The sequence below is a fragment of the Furipterus horrens genome, unplaced genomic scaffold (genome assembly GCF_987537825.1).
Source record: "Furipterus horrens unplaced genomic scaffold, mFurHor1.1.pri manual_scaffold_3, whole genome shotgun sequence".
NCBI lineage: Eukaryota > Metazoa > Chordata > Mammalia > Chiroptera > Furipteridae > Furipterus > Furipterus horrens.
In genome coordinates this window covers 20,277,372-20,296,828 of record NW_028327173.1, presented here as the reverse complement: position 1 = coordinate 20,296,828, position 19,457 = coordinate 20,277,372, and the positions used below count along the sequence as shown (strand labels likewise).

At 55.7% G+C, this 19,457-nt stretch overlaps 1 protein-coding gene across 8 annotated transcripts in view; it reads left to right on the top strand.

The window, feature by feature from the left end:
• Nucleotides 1-4,582: 4,582 nt before the first annotated feature.
• ADGRB2 (adhesion G protein-coupled receptor B2) overlaps nucleotides 4,583-19,457 on the top strand; it is a 35,360-nt gene continuing 20,485 nt past the window's right edge. For 7 of the 8 annotated variants that reach the window (XM_090268994.1, XM_090268991.1, XM_090268993.1 and 4 more), the window contains exons 1-2: nucleotides 4,583-4,714; nucleotides 11,236-12,046. In XM_090268994.1, the coding sequence (XP_090125120.1) occupies nucleotides 11,251-12,046 (796 nt within the window). In that variant the 5' untranslated portion in view covers nucleotides 4,583-4,714; nucleotides 11,236-11,250. The remainder of the gene's footprint in view (nucleotides 4,715-11,235; nucleotides 12,047-19,457) is intronic. The other variant, XM_090268995.1, reaches the window with a different exon arrangement.

The following is a 19,457-nucleotide window of genomic DNA, read 5'->3' as shown; positions in this document are numbered from 1 at the left end:
ACCTCAGTCAAGTGTACTCACTGTGGGCCAGCCACTGTATAAGTATGTGGTATGGGTTTGTGTGTATATGCATCCATGTAAGTGCACATGTGTGTTTACATAGACAAGGAAGGCAGAGAGGAAGAGGGCTTCCAAAGAGGAGAGGAGGTGCTGCAGAGAAGTGGGTCCAGATTCAGTTTCTCTGCAGGGATCACACGCACACACAGTGCAGGCTACACTGTGGCTCCTACTGCTGCCTTCGCTGCAATGATCTCAGCAGGTAACTCCTGATGCCTCTGGGGAATGGGGAGGCAGGGAGGGCAGGGGCACTGTGAAGGCCTTAAGGTCAGGGGCCCATTCTGAGTAATCTGCCTGACTCTAGAATCTGGAACAGCCTTCAGCTGTGTGTAAGTCTGAAAGGGACCCACATTCATGCAGGTGACACCTCTCTGAGTCTGGCACTGTGAGAGGCATTGAGTTTTTATCATCTCATGTGACTCAGCCAGCTCTGCTAGGTTAGGATCATCATTTCCATTTTACAGGAGAGAAAACCAAGACTTTGAGAGCATATGAGTGACTGAAGGCACCTTTTTAGTGCCAGGCTCTTGTGCTCACTCTCCAGCATAAGATATTGTATGAAGATCACCTGGAACCTTAAAGTTCCTTTCTACCCTCTGCCCTAAAGGGCAGGGGCCGGAGAATATAGGTATTGACCTTCTGGGAAGATTCCACTAGGGAGCAAGTAGGTCTCCCTTCTCTCCCTAACTCACATCACCAAGAAAATGACAAACACCCAGCCTGGGTTGCCACAGATTCCTAACCCATTTGGCATCTGCAGCAGGAAGGATGGAAGCTAGATAAGCAGGATGTCCCTAGGATACCCCTCTAGAACCTGTGACAGCCAGAGCAGTGAAGTTTTGTCATATGAGCTCTGGGGCAGACCCTGGGAGAAGACCATCACATGGATTTGGGTGTCTTTGGGGACATGTTATGAGCTCTTGAGAAGTGCCTGGGGTGTGGGTGGGGGACTGAAAAGAGACCTTTGTACACAGAACTTTGGGTGGCTATGGTGCCTGGCTGAGTGGCAATGGAGGGTGGAGGCTGAAGGAGGGGCGCCCCTAGGTCCCACCAGCTAGAAGGAAACCTGTTCGGGCTCTGAGCCAAATAAATCACTGGAAGGGGAAGAACATTTTCTCATCTGTTTAAAGGGGAATGAAGCATAGCAGTGGCTGGCCCAGTGGGAAGCAGGGCTGAGGCCAGGCGGGTAAGGCTGGGGTTGCTCCCTGCCTCGACCACTATCATCCCCTGAGCTGTCGCACTGAAGCCTGTGCTGCCTCCAGACTGGGTCACTGGTGGCCATTGCTACTAACAAAAATACAAATGAATAAGTAGTAAGACATAATTTTAAAAGATCTCTTTCAGACCAACAAGTCTTACTAATCCATATCTTCTATCTTACCGGAGTCACCATTTACACCCAAGTGAGATCATTTATACCATTTCACGGATAAGGCAACAGAGGCTCAGGAAGCTAAAGGGATTTTCTCAAGGTCACCTAGCATGGCAGCGTGAGGGTAAAGAGCCTGACTTCTACTTGCCTTTGTGGGGTTGGATCTCTCCACCCCATCGGAGGTTCCAGAGGGGGCCCCAATGGGGCAAAAGGGCTGGCTTCGTTTGCTCAGTCTGTGGAGGAAGGGTAGGTGGAGGGATGTCCCTCCACTCTGCCCAAGCCCTCTGTGCTCAGGCTTTAACTGGTGCTCCTTTCCTTGTCCAGTCTCTGCTCTGGGCTCCCTGAATGCCCCTCCTGGGACTAAGGCTTGCTCTTCTCAGCCCCTCCTGGACTGTTGGAGAAGTAATTTCTCTTCAACCAGCTGGATTTGACTATGGAAATGATTTGTAATTACTCTGAGTCCTCCCAGGTGGCATTATCACCAGAGTGAGTCTGGAAGGGCAGGAGCTCCCAGGAAGGGAGGTGGGGAAGCCCTGATGCAGGGAGGCACCTCTGGGAGAGGCTTACAGACGTTTGCCCTAATCGAGGCTGCTTCTGTACAACTCTAGGAGATCCTGCTCTCTCCACCCAGTTCCCATGGCCATCCTGTCTTGCCATTCTCACTCTGCCACCATGAGTCCCTGGTATGGGGTACTATTTCTGTCAGTTCCTCACTCTGTCTAACCACCTGTCTTTCCTAGGGCATACATTTTTGTGGTTGGAAGAATAGGGTCAAGAAGTCAGAGGGCTAACAGAGAAACAGACAAAATGCTGCTCTCTCTCTGGAGCCAGCCCCTCCCATTACCCCCATAACCAGCTGGATTCTGCAGGGAAGGGGAGGGCCTTAGGGATCCAGCTGCCTCACATCTGCAAGAAACATGCTGGGAGTTTCTCTGGACTCTGGGTCTCAAGCATGCTAATTCATGAATATTCATAAAGAGGGAGGCAGCTCTTTGTAGGAGTGGAAGGGGCTGGAGCTCTGAGGGACAAGGTCCTGAAGGCTTCGGAGAGCCTGCCCTTACATCCAGCTGGGTACTCCATGTCCCAATCATTCCCCGCATTTTTGTCCACCTCCTTAAGGCCTCAACCCCAGCAATCCTACTGCCCCTCACAATGCCCAAATAAGCAGGTCTGGTATCTTCTGCTGCCCTTGGGATGGCTCTCAATACACCATGCAGATGGCAAGCTGTCTGGCTTGGCTTTCACAGTAGGGGCTGAGCCTCCAAACCCAGAGACCAGGGAGTGTGTTTGAAGATGCTCAAAAGAACCCAGGAGCCCTGCCTGCCAGTGCTAGACCCAAGGCACAGGCCTCCTTGGGCTCCTGATGGGAAAGGAAAGGTGCCAACCCTCCTCCCTGCCTCTTACAGCCTCATAAATTCCCTTTTAAGATGACGGGTGAGATTCCTTCATCGCCCCTTATTACCTCCTTCCATTAAAGTCGATAATCTCTCACAATAACTCACAACAAATGTCATAGACTACTGGAGGGGGAGGGAAAAAAGGGAGGGGATAAGGGGCTTTTCTTTTTGCCTTTTCCTGGTCCTGCCCTGGGGAGGGTGAAGTCCTCTCATCTTGTCCCTCTCTCCAGGGTGACACAACTCAAGGGGCTTCAGGGGAGAAGTGGGGTTGGGTTGGGTGGACTGAGAGCTTCCTTGTTCCCCAGGTTTGGCCCTTTCCTGGCCAGAGAACCTTCAAAACATAGGGTTCCTGAAACCATCTCACCCTCACTGCAAAGCTGTCCCCCTGCTGGCTCTTCCTCTGACCAGAGCCATCTGATTAACCTACTTGTCTTTGGCCGAAGTGGTGTGTCCCTGGTCTGCCCATCTTCCTGGTGGCAACATGCCCAGGCCACAAACCACCCAACCAGGCCCTGAGCCATGGGCATCTCCCCGGGTGCCGCCTCTGCCATGTGGTCTCTGGCCCAACCCAAATGTCCCCAGGCAGAATGCCAGGATGGGGCAGGTCTATACATTTCTGCTGCTTCTACACAAACAGATGCAACATGGGGGCGCCCCTGGCACAAGGAAAGGCACTTGTGGGATTAGACAGGCACTGAGAAACACATGAAACACACTGAACACGTGTAGCATCCCCGTGCCTAGGGACATGCAACATTGCAGAATTTACACCAGAGTATGCACCAAACACACTACACTGCAGTGTACATATGTGTCTCCTACATACAAGTGTCTCACAGCACTCAACACATATGTGGCACTTGTAAGCTTGTACACAAATAGCATCCCTATCTACGGGAACAAGCAACATGCATTCAGGACCTGAGCACGTGTAAACATCCTGTGCATGTGTGTAGCAGTTGCATGCACAGAGCCAGTCAACATTGCAGTGCACATATAAAGCACTTGTATGCATAAGCATAAGCAAAGTTCAGCGCACAGGAGTAGCACCTGCATGCATAGGGATATGCAATTTGCAGAGTACATGGGGGAGGGGCGTGGACAAATGCTTCAGTCCCCAGAGCCCCTGAGACCCTGGCTGAATGAGATGCCTCGCGCCTAGGGTATCATTGGAGGGGCGTCATGGATCGCCTCATTCTGCGGTCCTGGAGGCCGAGGGCTGGGAGGGGGCTTACCCGGGGCTTCTCCCGCGCCGGCGCCTGGGGCCCAGGGAGGGGAGGGGAGGGAGCGCCAGGCTCGGCTGGCGCTGCTTCCCCCCTTTAACAAGAGGCTGGGCGCGTCGCCCCCGCCCCCCGCCCCTTCTCCGGCAGCTCCTCTCGCCGAGCCCGGCGCGCGCCCCCTCCCGGGCCCGGCCCGCGCAGGCGCCGCGTCCAGCTTTGGCCGTCACTCGGCCCGGCGCGCGCTGCGGTCAGCGGCCGGAGCGGCCGGAGGAACCCGGTTCAGCGGCGGAGGAGGCAGTGGCAGCGACAGCGGCGGCGGCGGCGCTTGAAGACCGAGGAGGATGCGGCGCGGGTTTTCAGAGTCCGAGGCTGCGGCCGCCGCCCACGAATAGGAGGCGGTGCGAGACGCGGACGGTGATCCGGCGGGGAAAGGGGGGGGGCGGCGGCAGGAGCCCGCGCCTGGCCCGGCGCCCGCCAGCCCGCCCCGCGCTGCTCCACGGCGCCTTTTCTGCACCCGCCGCTCCGCGGATCGGGAGCCTCGGCCCTCGGCGCGGCTGCTACGAGCTACTCCGCGCTCGGCCAGGCCCCCGCCTTAGGGATGGCAAACTTGCGCCCCTTGGTCGCCTCCGCCAGCGCCGGTCCCCGCTCCTGCTGCTGACGGCGCCCAGGTGAGTGCTCGGCCCCAGACCCGGATCCGGCCCCGCACCGAGCCCTCCCCGCGTGGTTCGGAGTTTCCGCACCGGCCCGCACTCGGGCGCTCCCCTTCCCATCTCTGCTGAATTTTCCGCTGCCCGAACTGACTTCGTTCGGCACCTACCCACTCTCATCTCTTTGGGAACTTGCAAGCCTGGGACCGAGGTCCCCTTTATGTGTGGTGAGTCCCTTTTCTGCCCCCTCCCCCTTACCCATCTTTGCTAAAGCCCCCCGCCACCTGCCCAGTCCTGACTTAAACCTTACCCCCATCGCAGTCTCCGGCCTCTCCCTATCTCAGCTTGGATCTGGGCAGTGCGCCCCCCACCACCTTTATTAGAATCTCTCTCCAACCTACAGCTCGACCGACCGTGTCGCTCCCTTTAATCCTCCCTCCTCGGCTGAATGCCGGGACTCTGCTCCTCTCCTCCACTTCATCTCTGCCCGTAGTTACTGCCTTTCCCCACGCCGGTACCCCGACCATGCTTCCCCTCCTATTTCTGTCCGATTGCCCCCTCCCCCCCATCTGTCCGGAGTCTCGCTATCCCTCGCCAATCTCTGCTGCAAGTCCCCTCCCCCTCAACCTGGACTTGGAGCCGTGTCCCCCACGTCTGCTCGGAGCCCCCTCCTCTCCAGCCAGGATCTCGACTGGTCCTGCATCCCTGGCTCCCGTGTCCATCTTTGGCAGGAGTCTTCCTGTCCACCCCCATCCTTCTCCTCCCACCCCGGGGCATAGAGCCAGGCACCAAACGCGCCCTCCCACAGTCCTGGGGGCTTGGCATGGTGGGCGGGGGAGGGGGTTGTAGGGTATGGAGTTGGCGGCCACTCGGGAGGTCGCCTGGGTCCGAGGGAAGTCCTCCGAGTCGCAGCGGGTGCGGAGCGGGCGAAGGGTCTGGTGTCGCCGGGGGGAGGGGCTCCCGGGCCAGGAGCTACTGCCCGCCCGCCCGCCTTGCCAGCTGCCGGCCGGGCCCCTGGGCGTCCTCTGGCGCCCCCTGCCCGCCCACACTAGACCCGCTGCCCCTTTTTCTTCAGTGGGCAGCCCCAGGCTTCCGCAGCCCGAGCAGCATTGGTGGCTGCGGGACTAGCGCTGGGAAGTCCCTGCGGAGAGGAGGTTGGTGGGCAAAGCCGGGTGCCCTCTTGTACTAGCCCTGTTGGAACAGCTCTGATCATCAGGCCACTTACTTCCGGCGGGGGGTGGAGGAGAGGGCTCATCCTAGTAGCAATTCAGGAGCCTTTTGATCCATCAGGCATAGACCAGCAGGACTGGCCCCTAGATTTGAGATAGTCTGATTGGGCTTGTCTGGGCTTGGGCAGGTGTCCCCAGGAAGCTTCTATCTGTGTGGGGGGTGGGGATGGAGCTAGGCTCTGTCAGGCTTGGGCATGGAGTAGGCAGTGGGGGAGTCTACCTGGCCCTGGAACAGAGCAGGCACCTGGGGAGTGCCCATCACACTGCCACAGTGGTGGGGAGTCAGTGTGGACTCAGTACAGGGTATGCTCTGGTGGTGGTGGAAGCATGAGAGAAGGGCCTCCCTGGACCAAGACTGGCAGAGATTTCCCTTCTTCTCCTCCCCTCTTCTGCTCTCTCCTCACCCTCCAACACTTTAGAAAGGAATAGGTCTAGGTATGCACCAAACTGAAGTCCTGGCTTGTCTCTGCCCTCTTTCCTCCTTCCAACCCCTAGGTGATGGAACTGAGTAAGTAGTTAGGTACTCAGCTTTTGGTCAGAGGACCTGGGTTCAAAAGGTGTGTGACTTGGACAAGCTACATGACCTTTCTCAGCCTCAGTCAGTCCTCTATAAAATGGGTCAATGATAATTATCTCATAGTTGCTGGGAGAATGAAATTAGATTTTATAGAGGGTATGGCACCTAACAATGCTCAGCAAAAGTAGATGTGTTGGGTTGTTTCTCTTCAAGGCCAAGGTCAGGCCCCTCTCTAACGCTTCTAGTCCCAGAGGAGAAATGCAGAACAGGTTCTAGTGACTTCACTACAACTCCCAGGATAATAAAGCCAGAAAATACCGCAGTCCCCCATAGTGGGTCCAGAGAGCCTATGACTGTTAGTTTGCCCCCTCCCTCTCCCATCCTTCAGCATCCCACTGGCCCACTCTGGGATCAGCTCTGGTCAGGGACCCTGAGGTCCTTGTTCAGGTGTAGAGGCTGGCAGGTGAGATAAGCGCAGATAAGAAACCCAAATCAAGGTCCCCTGAGGTAGGCCACCTGTTAGGGAGGGCCTATGTGGGCAATCAGTCACAGAGGAGCACACGGGGCAAAGAGACGTCTCTACCTCCCCCACCCAGGAGATCAGATGTCATCAGGAACTTTTCTGGGTCGTTAGCGCTTCAGATCAGAGTTAGGGGGCGACCTGACCTGAGGGCCCCAAGAGTTTGAAGAAACCTGCCTTTGGCATGAGTGAAGGGCGGGGTAAGGGGGCTCGAATCTGTGATATTCTGTTGGGCTGGAAGTCCTATGGGCAGTGTGGCCAGGCCTGGATCCCACCTGGGAGTGGCAGCCTCCCTCTTGCCCTGGCAGCCCTGACATAGGGGAACAAAAGCTCTCGGTTCCTGTAGCAACGGTGGCTCCAGCTGCTGCAAAGTTCCGGGGAGGCGGGCGGAGGGCGGCTGAGTCACCGCCCCCTCCCCCGCCGCCTACTCGACACCCGCCTGGCAGGGCTGGGGGGCCGCCCCTCCCCCTCCTTATGGTGTGCGGGAGGCTCCCTGAGGGGCAGAGAGACCCTCGCGTGAGAGAGGTGGAGCGTTTTTTTCTGCCAGTCTTGAGGGAGGGGCCACCCTGGGGGGGGGGCGGTTGCCTCCTCCCTTTGATCCTGCCCACTAGCTCAGAAGCTGGATGGAGGGTGTGCCCCTTCCTGGATGCCAGAGCTTCGAGAGAGGGGTCCTTGAGGACCTTGCTCCCATTCCCATCCCCGCAGGTGCGTGCTCGGGAGACTCAGAGGCCTTGACTGGGGGTCTCAGCCCGCTTCCGCCTGGGTATAACCCGCTGCGAGCACCAGGGAGGTGGAGGGTGAGTGACAGGCGGGCAAATTGGAGCTGCCAGGTGGATAAACTGCCGAGCCCCCTCCCCCAGTTGCCGCCCTTCCCCTGACTGTGGCTGGGCTCCGGCTCCTTGCAGCCCAGCTCCCCTGCTCCTAGCTGGCTGGGGTTGATCCTGGGGATCCCCGGAGACTCCAGCCCTTGACTTGCGATGCCCCACCCCGCTGCTCTGCTACCTTCTCCTCCCCTCTCAACACCAGTCTTGTCTCGGCCCTTCCAGTTGCTTCAAAAGCCTCTGGTTCCCTCATTGGTGCAGAAGGGAGGGAAGCCAGAGCCAGGGCAAGCCTGAGGATCTGGGAGCAAGGGGGCCTGAGTGTGCTTGGGCAGAGGGTGGGATTCCCAGGCTTGCTGGGCAGGCATGCGGGGAAGGTAGCCTGAGGAGGGCGGGAGTCCCTGAGACTGAGATTACTCCATCCAGCAACTCACCCATCTCAGCCCAGGGAGGTCCCGAGGGAGGAGGCCTTTTCATTATTCTCTCCATTAACCTCCTGATCCAGGAAATGCCTCCTCATGGCTGACCTCCGTGCCTCTCTGTTTAGCTCTTGTGCATGGAGGGGTTTGTGGGCTTGTAGGTGGCAAAGCTACTCTTGTGGTTCAACCCAAAGAGCCTTCCCAGAGGCAGCAGTTGACCTCAGCAGAAAAGAGAGGGGGAGTCTGTGAGATTCTGAGAGGAGGGAAAGGGCACCCTCTCTGTGCCAGCCTCTGTGAGGCCGACTGAGATGTATGCAATACTGAGGGCAGGGTTCCATTCCACAGAGTGGGAAGCTGAGGCTCAGGGTGCTTAGTCATGGCTCATAAGCACTCAGGCTGCCTTCGAGGCCAGGATTCTTCTAGGTCCCCTCCCAGGGGTGGCTCTCTCTGACCTAGCTTGAAATTGGGCTCCTCGCCTTATTTTTTGGGTGGGGAGGAATATAAAGAAGGGTTCCTAAAAAGTCTTATGTCACAACAGGAACAGTGAGGGTTATACATACTCAGGGTGAAATTCTAGAATTGATGTGAAGGGGGTGTCTGAAGGAGACAAGTAGAGGAGGGGTTTGGGTTAAGAGGGCCTCACTTCTAGGAATGCCAGGCTGTGGCTCTGAAGGTTGTGGACCTAGTGCTTCTTGGTGGGTCAGGGCTAGGGAATAGGGAGCAGCAGAGGCCCAAGAGGCTCCAGGAACACAAAGGAAGTAGCAGCAGGTCAGATCCTGCCTGACACTTAGCTGTCCTATGCTGAGCCTCAGAGAACCAAATACCTGTGTGTGTTTACACTAAAGAGTACATTTGCATCTCTGCATATGTGAATAAGCATTTGGCCCTTTACACCTTCCTGCATGTGAATGTGTGCAGCCCTGTGTGCATGTGAATTCATGCGTCAGTGGTTTGCACTCATCTATGTGCGTGTGTATCTTTTCACATGCAGAATGCTTGTGATCATCTGTTTAAATATGCATCTATGCATCCATGCTTTTGTCTGCATGCCTGCAGGGCACAGGGATGTTCAGGCTCATGTGTGTTGGTGTGGGGAGATTCCCCACCTGCTCTAAGTGGAGTAAGTGAGGCCAGTTATAATGAGCTCCCACCTTCCCTCCGCTGAGCCCAGCCATGGCCTGAATTTTGCAGTGTGCTTAAAAATAATTGGGGGCAGTGGGGAGATTGGATGTCACTCATCACCAGTCACTGGCTTTGCTGGTGCCACAGCAGGCTGGGCAGGCTGAACAGTTTAGGACAGGCATGATGTGGGGTGGGGAAGACCAAGGGTCTGGTTCCTTTTTCAGCTTTGGGGCGACAGTAGAGACACAGCCTCTTTGGTTTCTGCTGAAAAACTCCAGGGGGGTCTTTGGAGGAGGGTGCGGATGGCTCCTTCCCAATAAATGGGACTGCCTAGTGCTCAGCTGGGGAGGGGCAAGTGCTTATCTGTGGCCAGGGCTTGGGCCTGGCTCAGAGCTGTAGCATGTGGGATCTGGGGCAGTGAGGAGCTCTGTGGATGCCGCACAGGGGTTGGAATTCTGGGGTTCTTATTCCTGCCCCCTTACCTCCGACCACTATTTAGACTCCTGAACAACTGACGGGATATCTGTCCCAGGGGAGCAGCTTTGTCTTGGAAAAATCTAGCCACACCTGTGTATTTTCCTATGTTTGTGATTTAGTTCCCAGAACTAATGGCTTGTCCATGGGGCATGAAGCCTGAGGAGGGAAGGGGACAAAGCAAGAGGCTATTGATGGGTAAAAGAGTAACCCACGCGGGGGCCTCAGGTCCTGGACTCCAGTCCCAGCTTGGATACTCTTGTGTGATCTTGAGGAAGTTGCCTCCTTTCTCTGAGCCTCATCTTTTTTCCTCTAATGTGGAACAAGCAGGCTCTAGGGGCCCATCCAGTGCTGTAAGCTGTGCTGTGGACATGGAGGAGGAGGCAGTGCAGATCGCTTCGGGGGCAGGGCTGGAAGTGGGGCTGAGCAGGCCATGGGTATGGCTGGTGGCCCGACTGCCTGATATATCTGTCACGGTTGGGCTTCGTCCCTGGTGTCCTCCCACACCTGGAGGACATTCGCAGCTGCTGGGAGCTCAGTTTAGGGCATCACTTTTGGGGGGGGAGGGTGGAAATCAGTGAACTCTGGTTTCCACTCTTAGGAACCTGAAGACTCAAGAGATGTGTGAACCAGCCCTCGGGACATAGCAAGGGTCAGTGGTCATGAGTGAGTAGTGCAGACTTTCAACCCCAAAGCTGTGGGAGCTAAGAGCAGGGAGATGGCATGGTGACCTCACTGGGAGTCAGAGTCCTGAGCCAGGTCTTGGAAGATAACCCCATGGCGGGAGGGGAAGAAAAGTTTGAGAGGAATTACTGCACCCATTTTGCAGGTGCCTCTCCTGTTTATTTCCACCAGGAAATCCAAGCAGCCACACTCTTGACGTTCATACTTGCAACGCCTTCCCATGCACATGGCTCGGGTTGTGCGCAGTCCCTGGCTCTCTGGTGATAACGCCTCCCCTTTTTCTCCCACTCAGTAAAGCAAGTGTTCCGGGAATAACCTTGAATTGCTCTGATTTATAAAAAAGCAAATCGTTGTCAAACATCGCCGCTTTGACAATTACTGCTGGATTACGCATGACACGCCCCACAGCGGATCACGACACACTGCGACTGAGAGCAACAGTTCTGGGGAGCATACACTGGGTGGTGGGGATGGGGCTGGGTCTGACTGTCAAGCTGAGATGCTTGTGGTTGATAGGACCGACCAAGGACCGTAGGACAATGGTAAGAACAATAAAGCATGTTTTTTAAAGAGTTTACGTACAAGATTCCAGGCACTCTCCCAAGTGTCTTCATTTACAGGTAAGGAAAGAGAGGCTCCCTTGTCCAAGACCATACAGGTGGTCTTAACCGTGAGGCCCACTACCTACAGCTTAGCCGTAGGAGATTCAGAGCCCATGCTGACTGTGCCTGGGGCCACTGACACTGTCTCTCTCCACAGGGCAAGGGACATAGGATGACCCCAGCCTGTCCCCTCTTACTATCTGTGATTCTGTCCCTGCGCCTGGCCGCCGCCTTCGACCCCGACCCCAGTGCCTGCTCTGCCCTGGCCTCTGGTGTGCTCTACGGGGCCTTCTCACTGCAGGACCTCTTTCCCACCATCGCCTCGGGCTGTTCCTGGACTCTGGAGAATCCTGACCCCACCAAGTACTCCCTCTACCTGCGCTTCAACCGCCAGGAGGAGGTGTGCACCCACTTTGCGCCCCGCCTGCTGCCCCTGGACCACTACCTGGTCAACTTCACCTGCCTGCGGCCTAGCCTGGAGGAGGCGGTGGCCCCGGCGGAGTCCGAGGTGGGGCGGCTGGAGGAGGAGGAGGCAGCAGCGGGGTTGGAGCTGTGCGGTGGCTCAGGCCCCTTTACCTTCCTACACTTCGACAAGAACTTCGTGCAGCTGTGCCTGTCGGCTGAGCCCTCGGAAGCTCGGCGCCTGCTGGCACCCACGGCCCTGGCCTTCCGCTTCGTTGAGGTCTTGCTCATCAACAACAACAACTCCAGCCAGTTCACCTGCGGTGTGCTCTGCCGCTGGAGTGAGGAGTGTGGTCGGGCTGCCGGCAGGGCCTGCGGCTTTGCCCAGCCGGGCTGCAGCTGCCCAGGTGAGGCAGGGGCCAGCCCTGCCACTACCACACCTCCAGGCCCCCCTGCTGCCCACACCCTGTCCAATGCCCTGGTGCCTGGGGGCCCAGCCCCTTCTGCTGAGGCCGATTTGCCCTCAGGGAGCAGCAATGACCTGTTTACAACTGAGATGAGATATGGTGAGTCTCAGCGGGGCCTGGGTGGGGTGCCTGTGTCCAGGGGGCTGCTGGTGCCTGCTGGTGCTCATCTTGGCAGGTCCCAGGGCCATTCATATGGCCCTTCACCCATGTCCCCTCAGTGTCCTGCCTTGTCTAGATATTGGGGTCACCGAAATGGATTAGAATCACACCCTTTTGAAGAGTTTGCAGTCTGGGTGGATGAATGGGGGCACAGATCAGACAGTGCATCGTGGTAAACCCAGGGAGGGGACCGCCTAATCGGGCAGTCAGAGAAGGCTTCCTGAAGGAGGTGAACAGGAGCAGGAATCTGAAGGACAAGTGGAGGCGAGCCAAGCCAAAGGGGTGGTGAGGGCATTGAGGGCTGAGTGAGCAGTGTGTACAAAGCCCCAAAGCTGGGAGTGACTGTGGAAGGCCCTGGCACTGCAAGTTGACAAGTCTGCCTGGAGACTGGAGTAGGCAGGGAGCAGGGCTGTGTTCCTGCCCACATGGGTCACTGATTTTTGGCAGTGGCCCCAGGGTCAGGGCACAAGGAGGTGCAGAAGAATGTGGCTGGGTGAAGAGGCCCAAGCTTCGAGCTTGCCTTGGAGGGCTGGGTTGGCTCAGCTCCCAGCGTCCACTGCCTCCCCGCTCTGGGCCCATGTCTTCTGGGACCGAGGCTGCCAGCTGCTACGGCTTCCTGCTGACTGGGCAAAAGCTCCCTGAGCCCTTGAGTCCTGCCTGCTCCTGCTCCCAACCCAGCTCCCTTCTGCCAGCCCTCCTTCCCGCTGCTTCAAGGCCCCAAGCGCCTCAGCTGCGTGACTGCTGAACAGTGCTGGCAAAGGACTAGCCAGGGGCCCTGGCAGGGAGTGGGGTGGGAGGGAGGCAGATCTGGGATCTGGTTCTCAGCTTTGATACTAACAGAAAGTTCCTTTAGTTTTCCCATTTGGGATGACAGGTGCTGGCCGACTATCATGAGGATGTCGTTCAGGGATATAAGTAAGAGGGGGCATGTGGATCTGACTGAGAGTATTATAAGGAGGCAGAGGCTCTCCTGTGGGCATCAGTGCTTTGGGGGAGGGACTTCTGAGCCTCCCCCATGAGACATCTGGCATCATGCCCAACCATGACAAGTGCCCAGTGGCCTTGCTCTGGCCTCTCCTAGGCCAGCTTAGCCTATCAACAGTGGTCAATGAAGCTGTCCCAGTGACAGCTAGGCCGTGGGCAGGTTACAGGCCCTGGAGGCTGGCCTGGGATTTAGTGCCTGCAGGAAGAAATTGAATTTCACCTCTTTGTCGAACATCTGTAGAGAGTACCAGGCATATATCAGGAGGTTTATGGCTCTTCCAGACTGGCTGTCACTTCCCGTCACTCTGTGGGGGCCTTCATCATGTTCAGCAGAGGGTGGGTTCTTTTGTCTAGCTTTCCCTCTAGTCCACAGCCCAGTAATCTGTAGTGGACGAAGCAAAGCTCTGCCCTCCTGGGCAGCACCATCTGGGCAGGCTGCCATGCGAAGCACAGAGCCAGGAGATGCCAGCTGGGCTTGGTTGAAGCCGGAAGCAGGAGTTGGTTGGTAACTTGGGTGTCTTTAGGAATCAGAGAGGACTGGATATGGGAAGGGTACCATTGTCCCTACCATCATCAGAGACTCTGCAGCAGCCTCTATGACTGAGGATGAGTGAGGATTAGACGATGATGATTGTCCTTGGACATGAGGCCTGGTTTCATCTCTGAGCAGGGAGCCTGGGCTTCCAGCTGTTCCCAAGCCTGGCCTCTCTTCATGCCCCTTGTCCTGTTTGGCACATTTCCAGGCTGCTCCGTGGGCTTGCCTGCAGGAGGGCCCTGTGAGGGAGTTGCAGCCATCATAAGTGGGCTCACACAGCACATTGGGGCTCACAGCTGGGCTGGCACAGCTTCTTCCTCTCCCCTTGTATGCAAAGGACTCTTCTTCTCTGCCCCCTCCTTCCTTTTGCACAGTCTCTCTGGGGCAAGACTCAGTTTGTTCTGTGTGGCAGGGAGTGTCTGAGGGCCAGCGGCATCATCAGGGCCCAGGGCACTCTGCGCCTGGTGGCAGCACTACCTTTGCCAAGCCCTTGGCCTAATCTCCATGCCTCTCTTCACCTCCTTCCCACGGGCCAGCTGGACACATGTACAAACTGTAGGGGAACCGGCTGGCAGGCACGTAGAGCTGCCAGACTGAGCACAAGATTAGTAGGGATGGCGGTGAACAGGAAGCCCAGGACCTTCATGGCCCCTTTGCTAGGTACTGAGGCAGGAAGCTGTGCTCATCTCTTCTGGGACACCCCAAGGGGGATCAATGGCAAGTCAAGTGGGGTGGGGCTGGTTGTTACTGGGAGCTGATGAGGCTGGGAACTGGTGGGCAGTGGCAAAGCAGAGTGGCTGGACTCGCCTCAGAACCGAGTGCATTTGACAAGAGTGTACAGGCGCCTGTTAATTTCACGCAAACTGCCTTTGATAGATCTCTTGTTATTTTTGGTGAGTTGAGCCATAAATTTGTGCCATCTTGCTGCTGCAATCTGTTAAGTGTGGGGAAAGGAAGAAAGGGGAGAAGGCAGGCGGGAAGGAGCTTGTAGAGGACTGGTACGGAGGCTGGCTGAGGACGGGGCAGGAAGGTGGGTTGCAGAGGTGGAGCCGGCTGCAAAGCCTAGCTCCTGGGGTCACCACCAGCCTGCAGTTCCTGCCACTGACCCTCCAGTCCAGAGGAGGGTCACCTGGGAGTAAGTGTCTTTGACTCTTGCAATCCCCCTCCCTCCTCTGTCACAGTCCCTGCTTTCCTGTCCCACCCTGGGCTGGTTGCTTCTAGCCTATCCTCCCTACCATCTAGGCTCTATTCCTGAATCATGGCCATCAGGTGAGCCTGGGCTCTCCTGAGTGTCAGGCCTGGGAGGCAAGAGCTGGTTCAAATCCCCATTCTGTCACTGATCCTGTGTGACTTAGATGAGATGCTGCCCCTTGGAAACTCAGGACCCCCAGTTCTCTGTGTATCACTTCCCTGATACAGCCCCCAGGGACTCCTCACTGTGGCCCAAACTCCTCAGCCTGGCATTCTAGCCCCACCCTGGACTCAGCTGCCAAGTGCTTTCCAGCTTTCCCTCTAATTATCTCCTACCCTGTCAGCCAAGGCTCCTCTCTGGCCCCTCAACTCCTTGCTTTCTTGCCTCCCTGACTTTTCTTGGGTTTCCTTCATTTGGGATGTTCTTTGCCCTTAGTTGTCCCGAACTTCTGAATCCTTCTAAGCACAGCTCAAGCCCTGTCTCCTCAAGGAAGCTGCCTTCAACCTGCCCAGCCCAGTCCTAGGTGGGCCTTTCTCCTCTCAGCACTCAGGGCCTGCTTTTAGCCAGCCTGGTCTGGTGGTGGGAAGTGGGGCTTTACCTGCCTGTCTAGGTAGGGTTCAGACATCGGGTAGGCAGGGCCTCTCGGGTGGGCTGGAGGAAGACCTGGCAAATGCAGTGTGTTCCCCAGAAGATCCTTCTGGCCCAGATATGTGCTGCTGGAGCTCTGTGCTCTCTCACGGGATGGAGAGGTGGGCACAGGCTCCCCCAGTCATCTCAGCAGGGGCTGAGGCCCGGCACATCCATCACTCACATCTTCATGTCTTTATCAGAGTGGAGTTTGGGCTAGGCCTGGGGCCACCTCAGAGTGATTGAGATTCGAGGTGGACCAGACACCCCTTCTGCCCTCTGTTGAGGGGGAGTGACCACTAGTGTACAGTGGTCAAGCCCACAGGCTGAAGTCACCCAACCCCAGCTTCAATGCCTAACCCCACCGCTGATTAGCTGTGTGACTATGGGCGAGTTTCTTCACCCCCATTTCCTTACCCATAAAATGGGGGTGGTAGAGCTATTCCACAGAATGATAGCGAGGATTAAGCAAGAGAACGTGGGTAGGTGCTTATTTAGCACAGTGCCTGGCACATGGTTAATCCTTAATAAATAGTTGCCTATTGTCATAATTTAGTGTAGTAGCTATGATGTCATACTTGTGCTGTTGTCAAGGGGTGATAAGGCCGTCTAAAGAAGGCAAAGCTGGGTTGGGTTTTGAGGCATGAATAGGAATTCACTAGCCTGTGAAATTTTTCCTTAAGTTGACTTGCTTTTAAAATTCATTTTATTAAAAAGAAATTTCATATCATAAAGGGAAAAAGTATAACAATTATTTGAAATAGAGGATAAGCAACAGTGAAAACAAAGAAATATTAGCAAATTCTAGCAAAATATTCATCTCTCTTTTCAATTTATTAGAAAGAGAAATCAGCATGTGCTTGGGGAGGGGTCAATGTCTGGGAAACCCAGGGACTTCATCTTTCGTACATTTGGAAAGATGAAAGGAAAGTACCCTATAATTCATCATCCAAACTAGGACTTTTATGAGGTTATAAAGGGGGTAAGGGGTACTGTTAATTATACCAGGGCGCCAGTGCAATCTGGACTATCTCAGGCAAGTTGGCAAATAGTCACCCTAATTAAAAGAGACTTGGAAAGGGGATACGATTCTCTATCAATGATCCAGTGTTATTTAATGGCACTTTATGAGCCACCCCAAGTCATCTCCTGTCAACATGCTTTGGGAAACCCCATCGGGGAAAGGGCTTCCAAGGTAGAGGAAACAGCCTGAGCAGGGGCATATAGGTGTGAGCGTGTCAGGTACTGGGAGATACGTAGAATGGCCTTACTGGACGGTAGTACTCCCTGCAGAGGTGGGAGACGGGACCAAGGCTCTGACTGCCACCCGAAAGCACTAGGACCTTACTCAGATGGCCGAGGGCATTAAGTAAGGCAGCAAGAAGTTGGATGTTGGGGAGATGAGGGAGACAGGGTGAATCAGACATGGTCCCGGCTCTTGAGGAGCTCCTGGCCATGTGGGGGTGGTAGCAGGGACCCAGCTAGCTTTGTTGGGAGGCTGGGCAGATAGGCCAGCAGCTTGGGGAGGAGGTCATTGGAAGGGGATTTGCATTCTAGCTAGGTTCCTGGTCTCATAGGGACACCCACTTGTACTGAACTGTAGCAGTAGAGACTGGAAGTTTCAAAAGCCACCTCCCTGTGTCCCTGCACCCCTGGGATTCTGATGCACTATGGGGAACAAGAAGCACTGCTGAGGCGGGGAGCCATGTGCGGAGGGGATCAGTTGGTGCCTACTCAGGGCTCTGGGGCAGCCTCAGGGAGGATGCAGAGAGCCTGGGGACTATTTTATAAACTGCACTGCTCTCTCAGTGGAAGTGATGATTATGATTATTTTTTCACAAGTTCACAACAAAAGGGGGGGTTTGGATTATGTGGAGTTTGGGGGGCAGGGTCGGCAGTCCTGCTCAAATGGCAGAGCCTGTGCCCACACTGCCTGCCAGTGTCAGGGGTGAGACAAGAATGGCCCCTGTGTGGTTGGGTGGAAGAGCCCTTAAGGATATCTGGCCTGTGTTTGCTGAATGCCTGTCTTGTGTCTAGCTGCTCAGAGCTAGGTCCTCTGTACAAGAGGGGAGAGGGAGATTGAGACCCTCCCTCAGGGCCCATGAGAGCTGCAACAGGAGGTAGCCTGGGGCCTAAGCCACAGGAGAAGGGACCAACATACCCAAACTGCTGTGTGGCCAGCCTAGGAAGGCTTCCTGGGGGAGGTGGCATTTGACATCTAGAAGATGTTGGCAGATTGATGTGGAAGAAGGGAATTCCAAGGGGAAGAAACACCATTAGCAGATTCAGATAGAGGGAGGAAAATATTTGGATATTCAAGGAAAAACAAGAAAGGGTGGCAGCTCCTTATTATTGGAAGGTTATTGTGCTCCAGGTGGTCCATATCTCTTGCTTTCTTGAATTCTCACAGTGAACCTGTGGTAGGAAGTGTCATCTTTATTATCAGTTGAAGATTTTTAAGCTCAGAGAGGCGAGACAGCTTGCCCAAGGGCACACAGCAAGACTGGCAGAGTTGGGAATCAGACCTGCGTTTGCTTGGCCCCCGAATCTATGTTCTTCCCACTCTTTATATGGCCCCCAGAGTGTTTGGCTGCTTGGTGGGGAGGGGAGGACAGGACCGGATAGGCCAGTGGGGGCCAGAGCCTGCCAGGCTCAGAGGTTGGCACTGTGGCTGTGGCAGTGGGAAGCCACTGAAGGTTCCTCAGCAGGAGAGTGTGTCTGGAGCCAGACTCCTAGACAGTCACTTTGGACACTACAGAGGAGAATCAGGCTCACCTTGAGGTGGGGGGTTGAGGGGGGTAGGTATACATAGGAACAATTAGAAAGTGGTGTGAAAACAGGATAATAGAGGCAAGTCTAAGGAGCTTTGGTTGGGCAAGGGAGTGACTTGGGGACTCATAGGAATTAGGAAAGGTGTCTCTGAGGAGGTCCAAATTGAGTTGTATTTAGTCAGAGCCAGTGCAGTTCAGTGGAGCAAGCCTGGCCTCCAGAGTCAGACAGGCCTCGGTTTGAATCCCCATCAGCTTCTCTCCAGTGTGAGACTTTGGAGCCTCATTCCTTACTCGTAAGTGGGGGAACACATCCTAATGGGGATGAAGTAAGGTGATGTAGTGCATGGTAACTGGCACATAGCAGTTGTGCAGTAAATGTCACCTTATTCAAAACAAAACAGAACCATCCAAGGTTTGATCCGGGAAGCCTGTCCCAGGCAGCAGCAGGTCCATCTGTGCTCACATCAGGCAGCCAGGTGGGAAAACCGATAGATGGCAGGCCTGCGAGCTTCAGAGCCCCTGGCCCAGTAAGGCCTTGGGCTCACTGGATGGGACACTCGGGAGTTCTTGGGGCGCTCGCACTCCTTCCTGGATCCCTCCTTGTCCTCTTGGCTCAGCTTCCTCTCAGACCCCCCTGTTCCATGCCCTGAGCATCTAGAGCCTGCACATGATAGATGCTGAATGAACATTTGTTTATTCTGACACCTCTGGCCTTCTCTGTCTTCTTTCTGTTTCAAGGAGAACTGGCTTTCACACGTGGGAGAAATAAATCGCTGGCCACTCCTCTGAGGGAGGTGGGGGTGTGGGGAAGGCAGGCAGTGCAGTCCCCAGCTCTGTGGGGTGACTTGTTTCTTCCCCTCTCTGGCCCAGCCCAGGAGGTTAGGAGAGGGACTCAAGGGGACCTTGGACATGTTCTGATTCTCCATTAGGGTGGGTCCCAGCAACCACCACCATCACCTCTGGTTGTACTGTGGGGCTGGCCCGCAGACAGCTGGCAAGTGGTTAGTAGAGGACTGGACACCACAGGAAGCCGTGCGAGTCCACGGCAAGCAAGCCAGGCTGGTCTGTCACATGTTCCTGTTTGGTGGTTTTCCTAGATGCCAGTCTGGTGGGGGGTCTGTTACAGACATGATGATGGTCAAAAGACCGAAGCAGGAGCTGGATTAAGGGGACTCTTGGCTGGGTTTGCAACAGGCTGAAGGCATCTCCATAATCAATGGGTGGAGGGCTGCTGGGCAGAGC